The sequence below is a fragment of the Poecilia reticulata genome, chromosome 3, assembly GCF_904066995.2.
Source record: "Poecilia reticulata chromosome 3, P_reticulata-male-v2, whole genome shotgun sequence".
NCBI classification, from domain to species: domain Eukaryota; kingdom Metazoa; phylum Chordata; class Actinopteri; order Cyprinodontiformes; family Poeciliidae; genus Poecilia; species Poecilia reticulata.
Window position 1 is genome coordinate 16,975,966 of NC_088832.1, and position 14,075 is coordinate 16,990,040.

Consider the following 14,075-nt stretch of genomic DNA (forward strand, 5'->3'; position numbering starts at 1 on the left):
CAGTAGTCTAAGAACTACGCCTCATTTCAGTTACATTTTTTGTGGTAAGTTGTAACTATCTAAAAATCCTCTACGTTAAAATAATTAATATTAGTCTTAAGGCCAGAAATACTTTTTACTTAGGTTTGGAAAATCCTGCCATAAATAATTTTTCTAATGAGGGACACTTTCTCTGTGTTTGATCTGCTAATGTGCTTTGTCAGTGGCAGGCCCTTGAGTGTTTAGAGAGAAGGTACTGCCTGGCCTCCATCTGACCTACGATCGTTTGCCTTGACCCCAAATTCAACATGTTTTGACAAGTAGGTTGTCTTTGCTATAGCAACACTCCTCCCTGGCTGCTGTAAACCTCTCTTTGCTGTGATGAAGCACATACACGTAACGGACAATAAACATCTTTGGGAAATGTTGCAATCAGTTTTTATTGATTATGTCCTTATGGATTATACAGTCCAATGTTGTAGTCATTACAATGTAAAATTTAATTGTAGTCATTTCAGATTAGAAAGATTTTTGCTTAAACTTGTGCACAGGTAAACCCTCCGTTTGTCTTGCTATGTAGAAAAATATGTAAAAAAAAAAAAGTGTAATTAATATAACTAAAGCGCATAATATTAAATTTGGCTCTTTCTCTTTTAACAGTTGGCAATGTTTCGATATTTTTTTTTTCCAGGCTAAATTGAAAACTTGTGAATTTAACTCGGAGGTGAAAGGGGGGATGTTTAAATAAACTTTTTGAGCTTTTTTATGTTATTTGCTCATCATTCCTGGATTGTTGCTTTGATTCTTTCATCCATGTTTCTCCTGTGGCAGCCATTCAGATAAACATTTGCTGCCACAAAGCACTGCCTATTTTTACAAAGCCCCTTTTCGGCACTGCAGTCTCCAACTGAGCTGCCGCCTCACAGAACACGCCTTTCCCTTATACCAAAGTTTAACAATTAGAAATGTTTCTGAGACATTTATGCAACCCTTCACCATGTGGCATTCAGAATGACGGGTCACTTTTACTGACCTGATGACATAAATTTGCACTTCCCTGCTACGTCTGCTGTGGCAACCTAGATCTGATTCAATTCACCTTTATTGTTTTAATGTGTGGCACCCACTTACAGCTCCATCTGATCTGCATTCTTAGATACAAGTTGCTTAATGTTAAATAGAGGCTGAAGGTCGGCAATTCTCAATATTTTGTGGCTTTTAAATATAAAGCGGCCTTTGGTTCTAATAATCTAACGTGACAGAGTCTCAGACGTCTAAGAAAAGTCTTGAGTCAGTCCTCTGAGAGAGTGTGTAAAATGCATGTGTGTGACTTGGTATAGGAGAGCAGAACACCTTTAACCTGCGATCAATGGTGAACTGATAAAATTGGGTAAATATTGATTTGGCTATTCTCATTTTGTTGTTTTATGGTAGGCTAAAGTTTTGATCAGAATCCCTTCATTTTATCACGTTTAGAGTAATTGAATATGCAATGGTGTTCTTATTATATTATTCTCTAAACAGAACTGTTTTGATAATGTGCCCATTAAAGGGACCGAGCTTTTACAAGGATATCATCTGGGGTTGGATTAAACACTGTGCTGATTCTCTGCAGGTACAGGCTAGTGTGTGATTTTCAATGTGACTAAAAGTATTTAGAATTGGAATTTACTGTTTGTCTCTGTAAACATGTACAATGAGATTAAAGTCTAATTTTGATTCTGGCTTTTGGAAAAAAAAAATGCAGTGTTTATTGTTTCATAACTGGTTACCTCATTATGTTTATCCGGTGTACAAACTGTACATTCAAACTGCCTTCTTGTTGAAATGTACTGAATAAACGTGACTTGATTTTATTCGTGCAGAAAAGACATAAGTTTAGACAGTCTGTTACTTTGTCTGCCATTATATTAAAGGGATTTTATAGCGCTGGAACAACGTCAAAGAAAACTGTAGTGGTTATCTTCCAACTTACTATTACCGTCATGTCCACTGGAACATTGTAAAAGAGTTAATTTCAGTTCTAAAGCTGCTTTTCTACTGGTTTCTCGACTACTTCTTTGTGAAATAATATAAATGATCAATGAGAAATGTCAATGAGTTGATGAAATTGGTTATACATAAAAACAAATTAAAATGTAAATAGTTTAAGTTGAGGTGGATATTGCTGCATTATTAGTTTTACAGCCTCTAAAACATCACGTAGACTGCGCTTAAAACAGATGCTCCATAAATGTATTTTTCAAATCTAAAAGCAGTTGTCATGTGGATTCTTCATGCTAAAGACATTTCCTTCAACACCTAGAGGTAAATCTGTGATACAACTGTTGGACATTGACTTTGATTGAATAAGTTTTTTTTATGTAAGAGAACTGATTTATTTACATACTACACATCTCATCTGCCTGCCTAATTTCCTACTTAAACCTTGACAATTCATGCTAGTCAGTTTGAAGAGATGAGCAAATATGTTTTGCTCATCCAACTCAATGTATTCATTGAGTTGGATGCAGCTTGAATCTGTCAGTGTGATTGACTTAAAACTGCAGAGCCTTTTCATTGATTTATTTCTGAGCAGCACAAAGCCCTGTAGCTAATATTATACTTCCCTTTCTGAATGGTGGGTTAAATGGTTATGAAAGTTTTTTTTTTTCTTTTTTTTTTTAGATTAACCTTAAAATCAAATATTTTTAAAGGATTGTTTCAAATTGCTTGTTAGGAATGGATTTTTTTCTAATGAATGTGGGACGTTGCACCAAGTGATTTTGAACAATAATCCCTTAGTTCAAAAGATAGACGCAACAAGACTTTTTTTCGAGTGTGGTATGTTGAATATCAATATCAGCCATTTATTGCAAGTAGTTATTGGTTTCTGCTTCCTAGCATCTTCAGTGCTGATTTTAATCAGGTCTCTCTTACATTTAGTAGAATACAATAAACTGTTTCCTTAGTTATGGTGTGGAACAAAATGGCATAACGGGCGATTGTGACTGCAATGAAATGTGCAGAGTCAGAATTGTGTGAGTTGAATGTTGATAAGGGGGGAGTTCTTTCAATTTCTGCCAAACCCTTTGTCTGATAGGAGACTTAGCCACTGGCAAGTCTGTGCACCTGCTTGTTTGCTGCATTGGACTTGTTTACCCAGCACCGCTATGGTGTTTTTGCTGAATGATTACAAGCTTGCTTATTTTATTTTAAACCACACATGTGTGCAGAGCGATGACCTGGCATCATCTGGAGTTGTAAAACTGTCACACTGCAGGTTTTGACATTGGGCAGTTTGAAGGTGAACACGAGTGAATGAGAGGAATGATTGAGAGTCGCAGCGCAGCTCGTTGTGTTAACTGTTTGTAAAGACGGCCAAAATAGTTTTCCTCCGAATGGCATGGATTTACGGCTGAACTGGGCTGCTGCAGTGTTTGTTTATAACTATTCCTACAGCCAAATACTTATCTCCTATATGGCTTCCTTTTTCTTGGTTTAGATTGTGCAATTATTTTTTGCCTCCTGGGGTCGAGCTGCTGCAGGTTCTGTTCCTGGAGAACCATGATATCTGTTTCCAATTATATAATATCCTTCTGCACACTCAAGGGCATTCATACTGCCTGGGGTGGGTATCTTATGCAGATGCATGAATGACTAACTGGGTTCAGCTATGTTTTTGTTTTATTTTCTCCTTCTTTGGCTTGTAATCCACATGCATATGCAGCCATTGGCTTTATTGGATTCTTTAGATTTTTCTGAAACATCTCATCCATGCTCTAATAACTTTCTGATGTCAATGATTCTTTTATTGCTGTTGTATCTACTGGTGTGGAAATGAAGTCAGCAGCCCTACTTAATTAAATGGCATGATGGTTATCTTATTGCCAAACACTTACTTTCCCTTTATTCACAGTTAGAAGCAAGTTTAAGTGCAGTGATTCCCCATTGTGCCTCACAACTTAGAGGATCCCTGCTTTAGACATTGGGGAAAGATCTTCATTCACTTTACCTGATGGGCATGTGAGAGTTTTCTCGTGAAAGTGTTTAAGCAGGTCTGCGCTATAGTCAGTTTTTTAGGTGTTTTTTTTTTTTTTAAAGAACCAATGTGGTTTTCCACAGCTAGAGACCCAGCTTGTAGTCACATCATTAAGTACTTGACAACGTCGCAGGTTTTCAGGTAATTAATGACCTCTTAAGAGGTAAGTTGTCACTGTAAGATGGAATAAGTTAAAGGGTTAACTTGGAAAAGGTACTCTCTACAATAATAATAAAACAAAAAAAGAAAGCACAGATTAACATCCATTAGATTTTTAAATCCATCCTTACAGGGTAGAGAGGGAGCGAGCACAGGTCGCCACATACCTGCACAGAAACAAATATTCATGCGGTCACACCTTAGGCAAATTTAGAGAAACTGAGGTTTGGACATGTGGTAGGAAGCTGGTGCACCCAAAGAGAACCCTGGAGTGAAACTGTTGCAATTAATTTGCACAATTGTAGTTGATGATTTAAGCTTATTTATAGCTCACCTTTGAAGGTTAACATTTGTCACCGACCTACTACATGTTGGTGTCCCCTGCTTTCCTGCATTCAATAGGACTAGGGCATAACCCCTCTAAGCATAACTCTCAGAGAAATCAGGCACCTTGAATTTACCCTTGAAGACAACTAACAAGTTCAGGACATAATGTAGATCAAAACGCAAAAACATATGTCAGCACATTGATTCTGACATTCAGGATTTTTGCTGAACAACAACATAGTCAGTGATTGAATATCCATAATTCTCATCTCAACCTGCTAAATTGAATACAGCAGCTGCTGCAGATCAGGTTGTCATGATAATGACATTTTATATGAATTGCCCAACGATAAATTCTGAGTGATGATTTAGCTATTTACGTCCTTTCATCGCCACTCCACGGCTCTATTAACAGCCTTTCAATAACATGTACAGTATAAGGTGCCGTCCTATGAGTTCTTCAGAAGGAGCTGCATAGCTTGCGTTCTTCTGAAAATGATTATGTTTAATTAATTCTGAGAAAGAGAGCGAGAGGTGAAAAGAGGAGGGAGGAAAAAAAAAAGAAAACGTGCGCAGGGGAGCATCTGATAAGCCATTGAGGCTTATCCCATGATGGCAGGGAGATGGTTCTGTTCATCAGCTCTTGCGGACACCAGAAACTGGAGATTAAGAGCTCCCCCTTCAGCCCACACTCTGCTGGCTCCACTTCACCCTGCTCTTGGTGGAGAACAGCTGCTGTGAGACACTCGCTCTGCATCTTTCACCTGCCACATTAACTCCAGGGGGATTTTCGGGGCACGCAGCTCCGCAGCAAGTCCAGCAGCTTATTTATGATGACTCGCAATCTCACAACAGGTGAGAATGTCCGGACTGCGTGTATTGTAGGAAGGAGTGTACTGCGAAGGAGAAGTGCAGTTGTAGCAGAGCAATCCAGACTTTTTCAGGGGTATTTTTAATTTTTTTTTTTTTCACAAAGCAAAAGTTTTTGTGGGTAGACTAAAATAGAATGGATGTGTTTTTGTGGAGAAAGTTGTATACCTTTGTGTACTTTTTGTTTTTGTCCTGAATGTGAAAAGGAAAGAGGCGTTCAGAGGCTTGCTTGGAGTTGTGCTGCCAGGAGTCAGTGCTCTAGTCTGACGAGGTTTAACCTGAGACTGTTGTTTTTCCTGGGGGGGAAAAAATGAAATGGCATTCCAGAGCTGAACCATAGATTTTAACTTCAGTGGTTGGAACATCGAGAGGAGGATCACATGGTTCTGATTATAATTTAAGCTTCTGCATTTTTCTGTGGAAATATGTAGAACAAGATGCCAGTCTGTTCTCAGGTTACCTGCTTCTCACACAGAGGCAGCCCTACTTTATCTTTGAAGCAAGCTCAGTTTTTTTTATTTTTTTATATGAAACCCTTATTTTTCTTCTGTTGTTTTAGAAGGTCAAATTGTGTTTTCACATGCTAGGTCATTTTTCTTCATATCTTGGAAATGAAGTAAGATGCCCTCTAAAAGATCAACACACGCAGAGGTGCCACTCAATCTTTGCATTTATCTGGGTCAAAACAAACTCCGCTCTCGCACAGCAATGTACAAGTGGAGTTGCTGGTTTGCTGAGACAGATTTCTCAGAAATTGGCAATTTGTGTAACAGAAAAATTATTTTCAGTATAAAATGCGTACTGAAAGATGCATTTGAAAATTATTTCAGTATAAAATGCATAGTCTGCCCTTTAATATTATTTGTGGTAATAATTTACCACTAATAATTTGGAAACAAACAGTTCTAAATCTCAAATCTTAAATTTATAGAAAATAAAAGGACTTTTCAAAGAGATTTAAGTGATCTGTTGATCATTTATTTTCTTTGAATTATGTATTAAGCGCTATATAGAAAGGTTTTTGAGGCAATCATGTTTTTTTTTTTCCCATCTACATGAAACAGTCTGTTACATCAGGAGTGCGTCTCGCCCTGTGTAACAAAGTGCTTTCTCGCTTTAAAGAAAGCTATGGCGCTGTAAATAAATAGGCCTACTGTGCTGCAGTGCATGGCGAATGCTGCAAATTCCATGACAAATAGTTCAGAAATAATGCGTCTAAAACAAAAGCCCAAAAAGAATCCAGATTCCTAATTACCGGGAGGGAGGAATGCTGGTGCAGTGCTTTGTGTGCACAGTGTGGCTCGGGTTGTTACAAGCTGTTACCGCCTTGAATGAAGCCCGTGTGCAAATTGTGTTGTTGTTCTGTAAATGTGAACATGGATATATCATGAATGCATGTGTTGTCAATGTGATGCCAGCGTTTCGTGTCTGGGCGGGTGTGAAGGGGCTGCAGCAAAAACCGTCTGAACTTTCGCTGAAATGTCAAGACATAAGTCTCCCCACTCTGTTCAGTTGGATTTCCCTCCTCTTGCCGCATGGTGATGCAGAGGAACTGCTCTGTTCGTGTCCTGCTGTGCCTTTATTGGATTGAAACTGAGCAGCTGTTCTTTAGGGGATTCTACTTTTTCTAATACAGCATGATATATCTCTTGAGTTCTTTGAAAAAAAATATTTTAAGTGCCTTTCGTGCAGCTTGTGAATTAATGCGACATTCTGGAAGCTAACTTCAGTCAGGTGGTGCACAGGAATAGAAGGATAATTGCGGAGAAAGATAACAGAGTCGGGGGAAATTAAATACATCATGTGCAAAAGTCAGACATAGAAGTGTCATTTGTCTTCAACTCTCTATATTATTTCATCTGCTACATGCTGTTAATTGCAATCGACACTTGTCCTGAAAATATGTTTCCAACATATTGCTTTAAATAATGTTTTGTAATTCTCTTCTGTGCATTCACAGTAGTACTAGAAATGTTGCATTAAAAGATTGAGTAGCTGCAGACTGTACCTTTAAGCACATTACTAAAGCCTGACTAGTCTGGAAAAAGTACACTATACAGGTTTTGGTTGCTATCGTGTTTTGCTTTTTTGTTTTTTCATTTGACAACGAAGCTTTTTTAGATTGGTAATATATTAGTTTTGGAATACTTTAATCTGCAGCATTTGTTCTGGTTCTTACAGTGTCTTGCAACAATAAGATGGGTTTATGCTCTAGTTAAAGCAATGAATGGCCCCATCTTGTTGAAATCAATAAAGCCCAGTGAGCTGGATGAGGGAGATTGCTGAGCCCTTAACTTTCTCTAAAAGAATATTTGCTGCAGTGCCACCGTAGACTTTTCAATGTCCGAGGAGAGAATTTGGATTTGTCGCTTTAACCAGTCCAATAGCTAAAATAAAAAAGCTATAGCTGATCATTCAGAGACATAATTTTATGTTTTTTGAAGTACTCATCTGGTTTCCTCACTTGACGGTTCTTTTCTGGTTTTGTCTGCAGCCATAATCTGAGGAGCACGTCGTTTCGGCATCCTGTGACTGGACAGATTTCACCTGAAAACATAGAGTACACCTTACAAGACAGGTGAGATGTTCTTTATTCTGAAAACCTTAATGTAGAAAGCACATATTTATAAAACAAAATAAGGAAATGGCTGGTTATCCCCCTTTTATTTACTCCCAGTTAAGCTATTATAGGCCACTTACAATCTGACTGTCAGTAGCTGTTTCATAGTGAGAATAGGAGGACGGATTGGTGCGCTAACTTCATTAGTCAAACTGAACTTATTCTCTACTGTAATGACGCTTATTACTGTAATAATGTGACCCCAGTTTTGGATTTTGGCAGTTCATTATCTTTGTTCTTCACACTATTACCTCATTAGTTGTGATCATAATGACACTGCAGTAAAACCGCAACTAATAAGTGTATTTGAATTCTTTTTTTTTTTTTTTTTGTATCCACAGTAATGAATGTGAATGATCGCTGTGCCTACTTATGACAATGATTATCATTTTGTTTCCTGGTAAATGGCATCTTGACTGAACCGACACGGTTATTTTCTAGTCACATCAACAACACAAAGCACTTTTACACCGAATCCCATTTACTTGGCCACATTCATATATGTTCACACATTTATACACCAGTACCCAGACGGCAAGGCAGCTTGCTGTCAATTTTCTTGCTTAAAGGGTAAATTGATATGTGGACAATCGCAACTACACTGCTCAAAAAAATAAAGGGAACACTTAAACAACACAATATAACTCCAAGTAAATCAAACTTCTGTGAAATCAAACTGTCCACTTAGGAAGCAACACTGATTGACCCGACGAGGGTCCCCGATGTCAATCAGTGTTGCTTCCTAAGTGGACAGTTTGATTTCACAGAAGTTTGATTTACTTGGAGTTATATTGTGTTGTTTAAGTGTTCCCTTTATTTTTTTGAGTATATTTCTCCAAATTTACATTGTGTTAAATATACTAAAATAAGAATACTGGATTGTTTTCATTCCCCACCACACATACTCTTCTTAGCAAGGCAGATGGGTATACTGTTGTTTTTATGTACTTGCATAAAGCTCCTTCTGGAAACCCATCAGTGATATATGGCAGGCTTAGAGCTCAATATAAGACGGCAGGTGTGTGATTTTTATTTTGGGTGTTTGGAGTCATCTGATGCATTGCATGCATTTAAACATTCCACTGTAGGCAAAGAAGAAATCAGTGAGACTTTTGGACATTCATGAAAAGTTGATGTAGGATTTCTCTGCAATCCTCTTTGTCACTTATGCCTTAAATTATGCACCTTCATCCTTAGATTAATTCTCTTAAGCTGCATATTTGCATATCATCTGAGTGGGGTAAAAGGTCGTGTTGTTTCACTTAGATATTATCATCATAAGAAGAATAATACTTATAGCACTAGCTGTCTCCCTATTACACACAACATAATTGGAAAGCCATAGAAAGGCAAAAGCAGTTTGTAGCAGTCAGATCTAACAGTTGAAAATAGGTATTGTTCTTAGAACAGCAGGTTTGTTGCCAGTCATTAAATAGTTCTCAACAATACAAAAGGACAAATAAGAAAGTCAAAGTAACTTGCTTATTCAGCAACAAGAGTGGGAAGAAAGATATGCTGCAGAAAATACTCCTGGAAATGTTCCTTACCTTTAAGATACCTTAAAAATAATCTACTGCCTCATTGTCTGTTCTCTTAGGTAAATTATGAAAACAGATTCTATTTAGGACCACAGGTGGAGAAAGTGTATTTTAAAGTAGCATTTTATTGCTTTTTCTCTTTAGAAAGCTACTGTTTATGGTACATCAACTTCTCTTTAAATCATGGCAAGACAACCATGATTAAATGGTCATCCTTCACTTCAAAGATTGAAGGTTTGTTTCTCCACCAGAGAGTAGGAAGTAGTTATCACAGGAGGCAATACATAACTAAATGAGATACTGTGTATAGCAAGTAAAGCAAGAAATATTTGCTGCACATTTGAGATGCTGTCATGTCACCAGGGAGCAAAATCTCTCAAAATCTGTCCAAGTACCACTGATACTTTAGAGTTTTGAAAGCAACAACATGCAACAAGAAACCTATCAGTTCATTATTTTTCATTCATGATCAGTGTTTGAGACAGTAATAAAATAATGTCATAAATAAAAGCAAGTTGAGAGAAATTTATTTGTTACTGCTTTGTTAGTGCCTTAGACTGATCAGTTAAAATAAAAAGCCTGCGTATACACTGTGAAAAAACATTACGTCGTCGAACCAAGGGAAGACTAAAAAGGCTCAAGATACATCAGTTTTTGTGTTTATACCAGAATGTTTACAGTGTTGAAAACATGACTTTATATTGTTGTTGTACTGTTGACTTTATGTTTATGTTGCTTATTTAAACATGTGGAGGTGCATATAGAGACATCCAGTGTGAGGTTAACTCATTGCTCTGCAAAATATGTTTAATTTAAGTATCTTTGTGTTATCTTCGAAATTAATACAAAATGTTGTTTGTAATCATAGCAAATTTTAGTGATTAACTCTGCACTTATTAAGTTAAGATGAAGTTTCCATGAGTTACTACCCTCACAGTAAAGAGGAAGCCAGAGTTGTCCCCGGAGGTTTAAATCAGATTGAGGACGTCTTGAGGGGAGGAAGCAGCTGGTGGAGGCCACAAAAAGGTCAATGAACCTGTGTTTTACTAGCCAGAAGCCTTGGTCTTCCTTATAGATAATTACACTGCGATCGGGTAATTATCTCTTTTTATGTCCACCGACCGATCAAAAGGATTTAAAACTGTCAAATACTCCATCGTGTCACTTCAGTCATGCCCCGACGAGCCTGGAAAAACATGGACAGCTCCTGTCTCCCTTCTGCTCAGCACTTCATGAAATATTGACTTGGTCTTCCACATGGCACAACAAATCTCCTGGGAAACTATTTCAATGACCGTTTCATATAAAACGGCAGCATCCTCGAGTTACAAGAGGGAACATCTTGTAAAAATATTGGCAGCAACCCAAATTGAGAAGGTATTCTGCTCTAGTGTTGCCCAAGTGTCTAGTGTTTCCTCTTCAACTCTCTATTCTGCTTTTGATTCGGCCTTTGATGTCCATCCCTCTTTGGATGGATTAAATTAAGTCATTTATTTTTCAGACTGTGCAATTATATGTTCAATGAAAACACGGCTAATGAGAAAAATGCTCTTTAACATGATGCTGTTTGAACTGTCAAATCTAAAATAAATAAATGAATTATTAACATCAATTATAAGTCTTGCAAAGAAATCAGAAATGGCTGTTCAGAGATTTACAAAAACTGGAGATATAAATCATCTGTGAAAATATTAGGAAAAATTAGGGATCTTAACATTAAGCTCCTGTTATAACGAGTGGAGATGTTGGGCTGCCCTTAATTTTACATTGTGCAGCAGTACATTTTATACCAGGCAATGAGAATTATATATTTATGCATTCTTCTGATTTGACAAATTTATACACTTGGGAAGTTTTTCTCATTTTTCTTGATACATTTCCTTAAAAAAAACTATGAATAATGCATCAACTTAAAAAAAACAACTCTCAGTTGCAAATGACTTTGGTTTGTACTAAGAGGATTTATCAGTTGTTTTTTTTCACTTTTACTCAAATAATAATAAAAAAACTAAAACAATCCACACATCTTTTTCTTAGATTTATTTTACTTCCACCTCGAAGAGAGCAAGTTGTCTGAATATGCACTGATTAAGTCTCAGTGATTTCTAAAATACCTGCTCCTGCCTCACTCTCTCATTGTTATGTTCAGCAAATTAAAATCTATTGTTACAGAAACCAGTTTTCTGTTTAGAGGATCTGATGCAAGTCTTTGAAAATATGTGATGTAATATTGTGTAAAGATGCAATAATTATAACCAGTAATTCATAAGACGCTGTTGGTCGGTGAAAATTGCCTAATCTTGATCTCATTATAGCTCTGAATACGGTATTTATTTGCATATGTCTTCAAAGTTCTGGTAAATACTGTACCCTGCAAAAGTTTTCATTGCCTTACAAAAGTTGTTTTTTTTATACTTTTTGTGCTCTTTAAACTTTTTTCTCTTTGAAATTAGAAACGTGGATGTATTTTATTATGATTTATTTTTCTCTTAGATAAACACAAAGTAGAAAATAAGCATGAAGTGGAAGCAAAATGAGGGCAACCAATTGTTAGTTTGTGACCAACAGTCCACCTGTGTATTATTTCATCCAGGTATAAATTCATCTGTTCTGTGAAGACCTCAGACATGTGTCAGAGAACATCAGTGAACCAACAGCACCATGAAGATTAGGAAACACACCCAACAGGTTAGGGATGAATAAAAGTAATATCTTAAGCTTTGACCGTCCCACAAACTGCAAATCAAGACATATCTTTCCATCTGAACAGGCAGGAAACCCAAGGAGAGCATTAATCAGAAAAGCATCCATAGTAATTCTGGTGGAGCTGCAGGGATCCACAGCTCTCATTGGCGAATCTGTCAGTGTTAGAGCCAGTTGATGAGCTCTCTACAAATCTGAGCTCTGAGGAAGAGTTTCAAGAGGAAAGCTGTAATTTAAAATCAAGGTGGCAAGAAGGTACTCGGATTGATAGAAAAGAACACAGGAAATATGTGAAAGAAGAACATGTGGTTAGACGAGACTAAAATTGGAACTTTTTGACCAATATGCAAAACGCTACCGTATGTTTGGCAGAAGATTAACACTGCTACACTGTTATTTAGATGTCTCCGCTACAGATTTATGATGACAGCTGTTAAAAATATATGTATTTATTAATGAGAGTTTTTATATATGCAACTAAATAAAGCCTTTATGTAATGTCACACACTGTCTTAAACTAAGTCATGTTCTGGTGAGAAATCTACGTCATTAAAACAAGATGTTGAAAGAACACTGCAGTTCCGCTCGGCTATGTGAACTATGTTATCATTAATCCTGGGATTTTCATGAATGTGTTAATGTGAGGTTTTTATTTCACAGATGTTAAAGACCATTAACACTAAAATAAAATTAAAGGCAAGGCTAAATAAGATCATGGCGCAGCTTTTATGTTCTGCACAAAAAGGTGGCCTGGAGTTGCTTCCAAGACAAAAAGACCAGGCAGCTTTACTAAAGTTACACGAAGACAATTAGAGACTTTCACTCTTTATGCTGTTTCTGTGTTTAATTAGCCAGTGCAGCCTGCAACTCTGGAGCTGCTAATGGTAAGAATGGCTGTGGTCCAAGGATTCTCCTCCTTTTAAAATCAGCTATATTTTCAGTCATTAAAAACATAGATTCTGCTTGAGCCTTTAAAAAAATTACAATTTTTAGAGATCGTATAAGTTGTGAATTAGATAATTTGCCCAAACAATTGTGTAACATGGGTGTGTTTTCCTCTTGTTTGTTTTTGCATTGCATGTTTTCTGTGGGATATATCCAAGTACCACTGAGCTGTTTCCACTCCAACTAAAACATCCTGCTAAAGAAGCCATTGGCTGTGACAGGTCTTGTGTTGGTGTCAGGAAACAAGTCACATCCTTTTATATGTGAAAGCTCAGCACATGCCTGGTGTCTCTTTTTCACCGCTCGTCACTACAGGAATTAAGAAAGCACATCATTATTCCGGGCTCCTCATCCTGTCTGTGCTACTCATTCTCATTCACACTGTGCTGTCAACTGCAGGATAGAGTCCCGCATGTCCAAGCTAACGGCCAATCAGAGGTCACCCAGCATGGTCACAGAGTCCTCCAGGGCCGTGACCCCAGCTGCAGTGGATGTTGCCTCAGGATCAAAGGTGAGCTTCATTTTATCATTTTGCAAGGAATTAAGCTGATGCACGTTTATGTTTTGGTTTCATTTTGTGGTTTGTTTTACTAAAGAGCTTCACGATTTTTAAGGCGGGTGACAAAAGTGATGATTTTTCATCTTCATTCCACGTTAGGAGAGAACTACCCAAAATACTTTTCAGAGAATTCATGTGAAGGATGTAGCAAAGTCATCATCGAGCAATCACAAAAAAATAAAAAACTTTTTATGCATGACTATAATATATGCCACAGTCAAGTCAAGATACATTTCTCTATCTTGACTTTAAGCAAGTTGGTTGTTTTCTTGTGACTATAATGCAAATGCCTCAGATGTGATCTTTCACCTGCAATGCCTGCTTTTCTGTAAATCCTGTTCAAAATCAAGAGTC

General features: G+C 37.2%; 1 protein-coding gene across 11 annotated transcripts in view; it reads left to right on the top strand.

Annotated features, from left to right (window-relative positions):
* plekha7b (pleckstrin homology domain containing, family A member 7b) overlaps positions 1–14,075 on the top strand; it is a 78,762-nt gene that overhangs the window by 24,217 nt on the left and 40,470 nt on the right. For 10 of the 11 annotated variants that reach the window (XM_017304081.2, XM_017304082.2, XM_017304086.2 and 7 more), the window contains 2 exons: positions 7,851–7,934; positions 13,562–13,673. In XM_017304081.2, the coding sequence (XP_017159570.2) occupies positions 7,851–7,934; positions 13,562–13,673 (196 nt within the window). Of the gene's footprint in view, positions 1–5,293; positions 5,342–7,850; positions 7,935–13,561; positions 13,674–14,075 lie in introns of those variants that run through there. The other variant, XM_081605162.1, reaches the window with a different exon arrangement.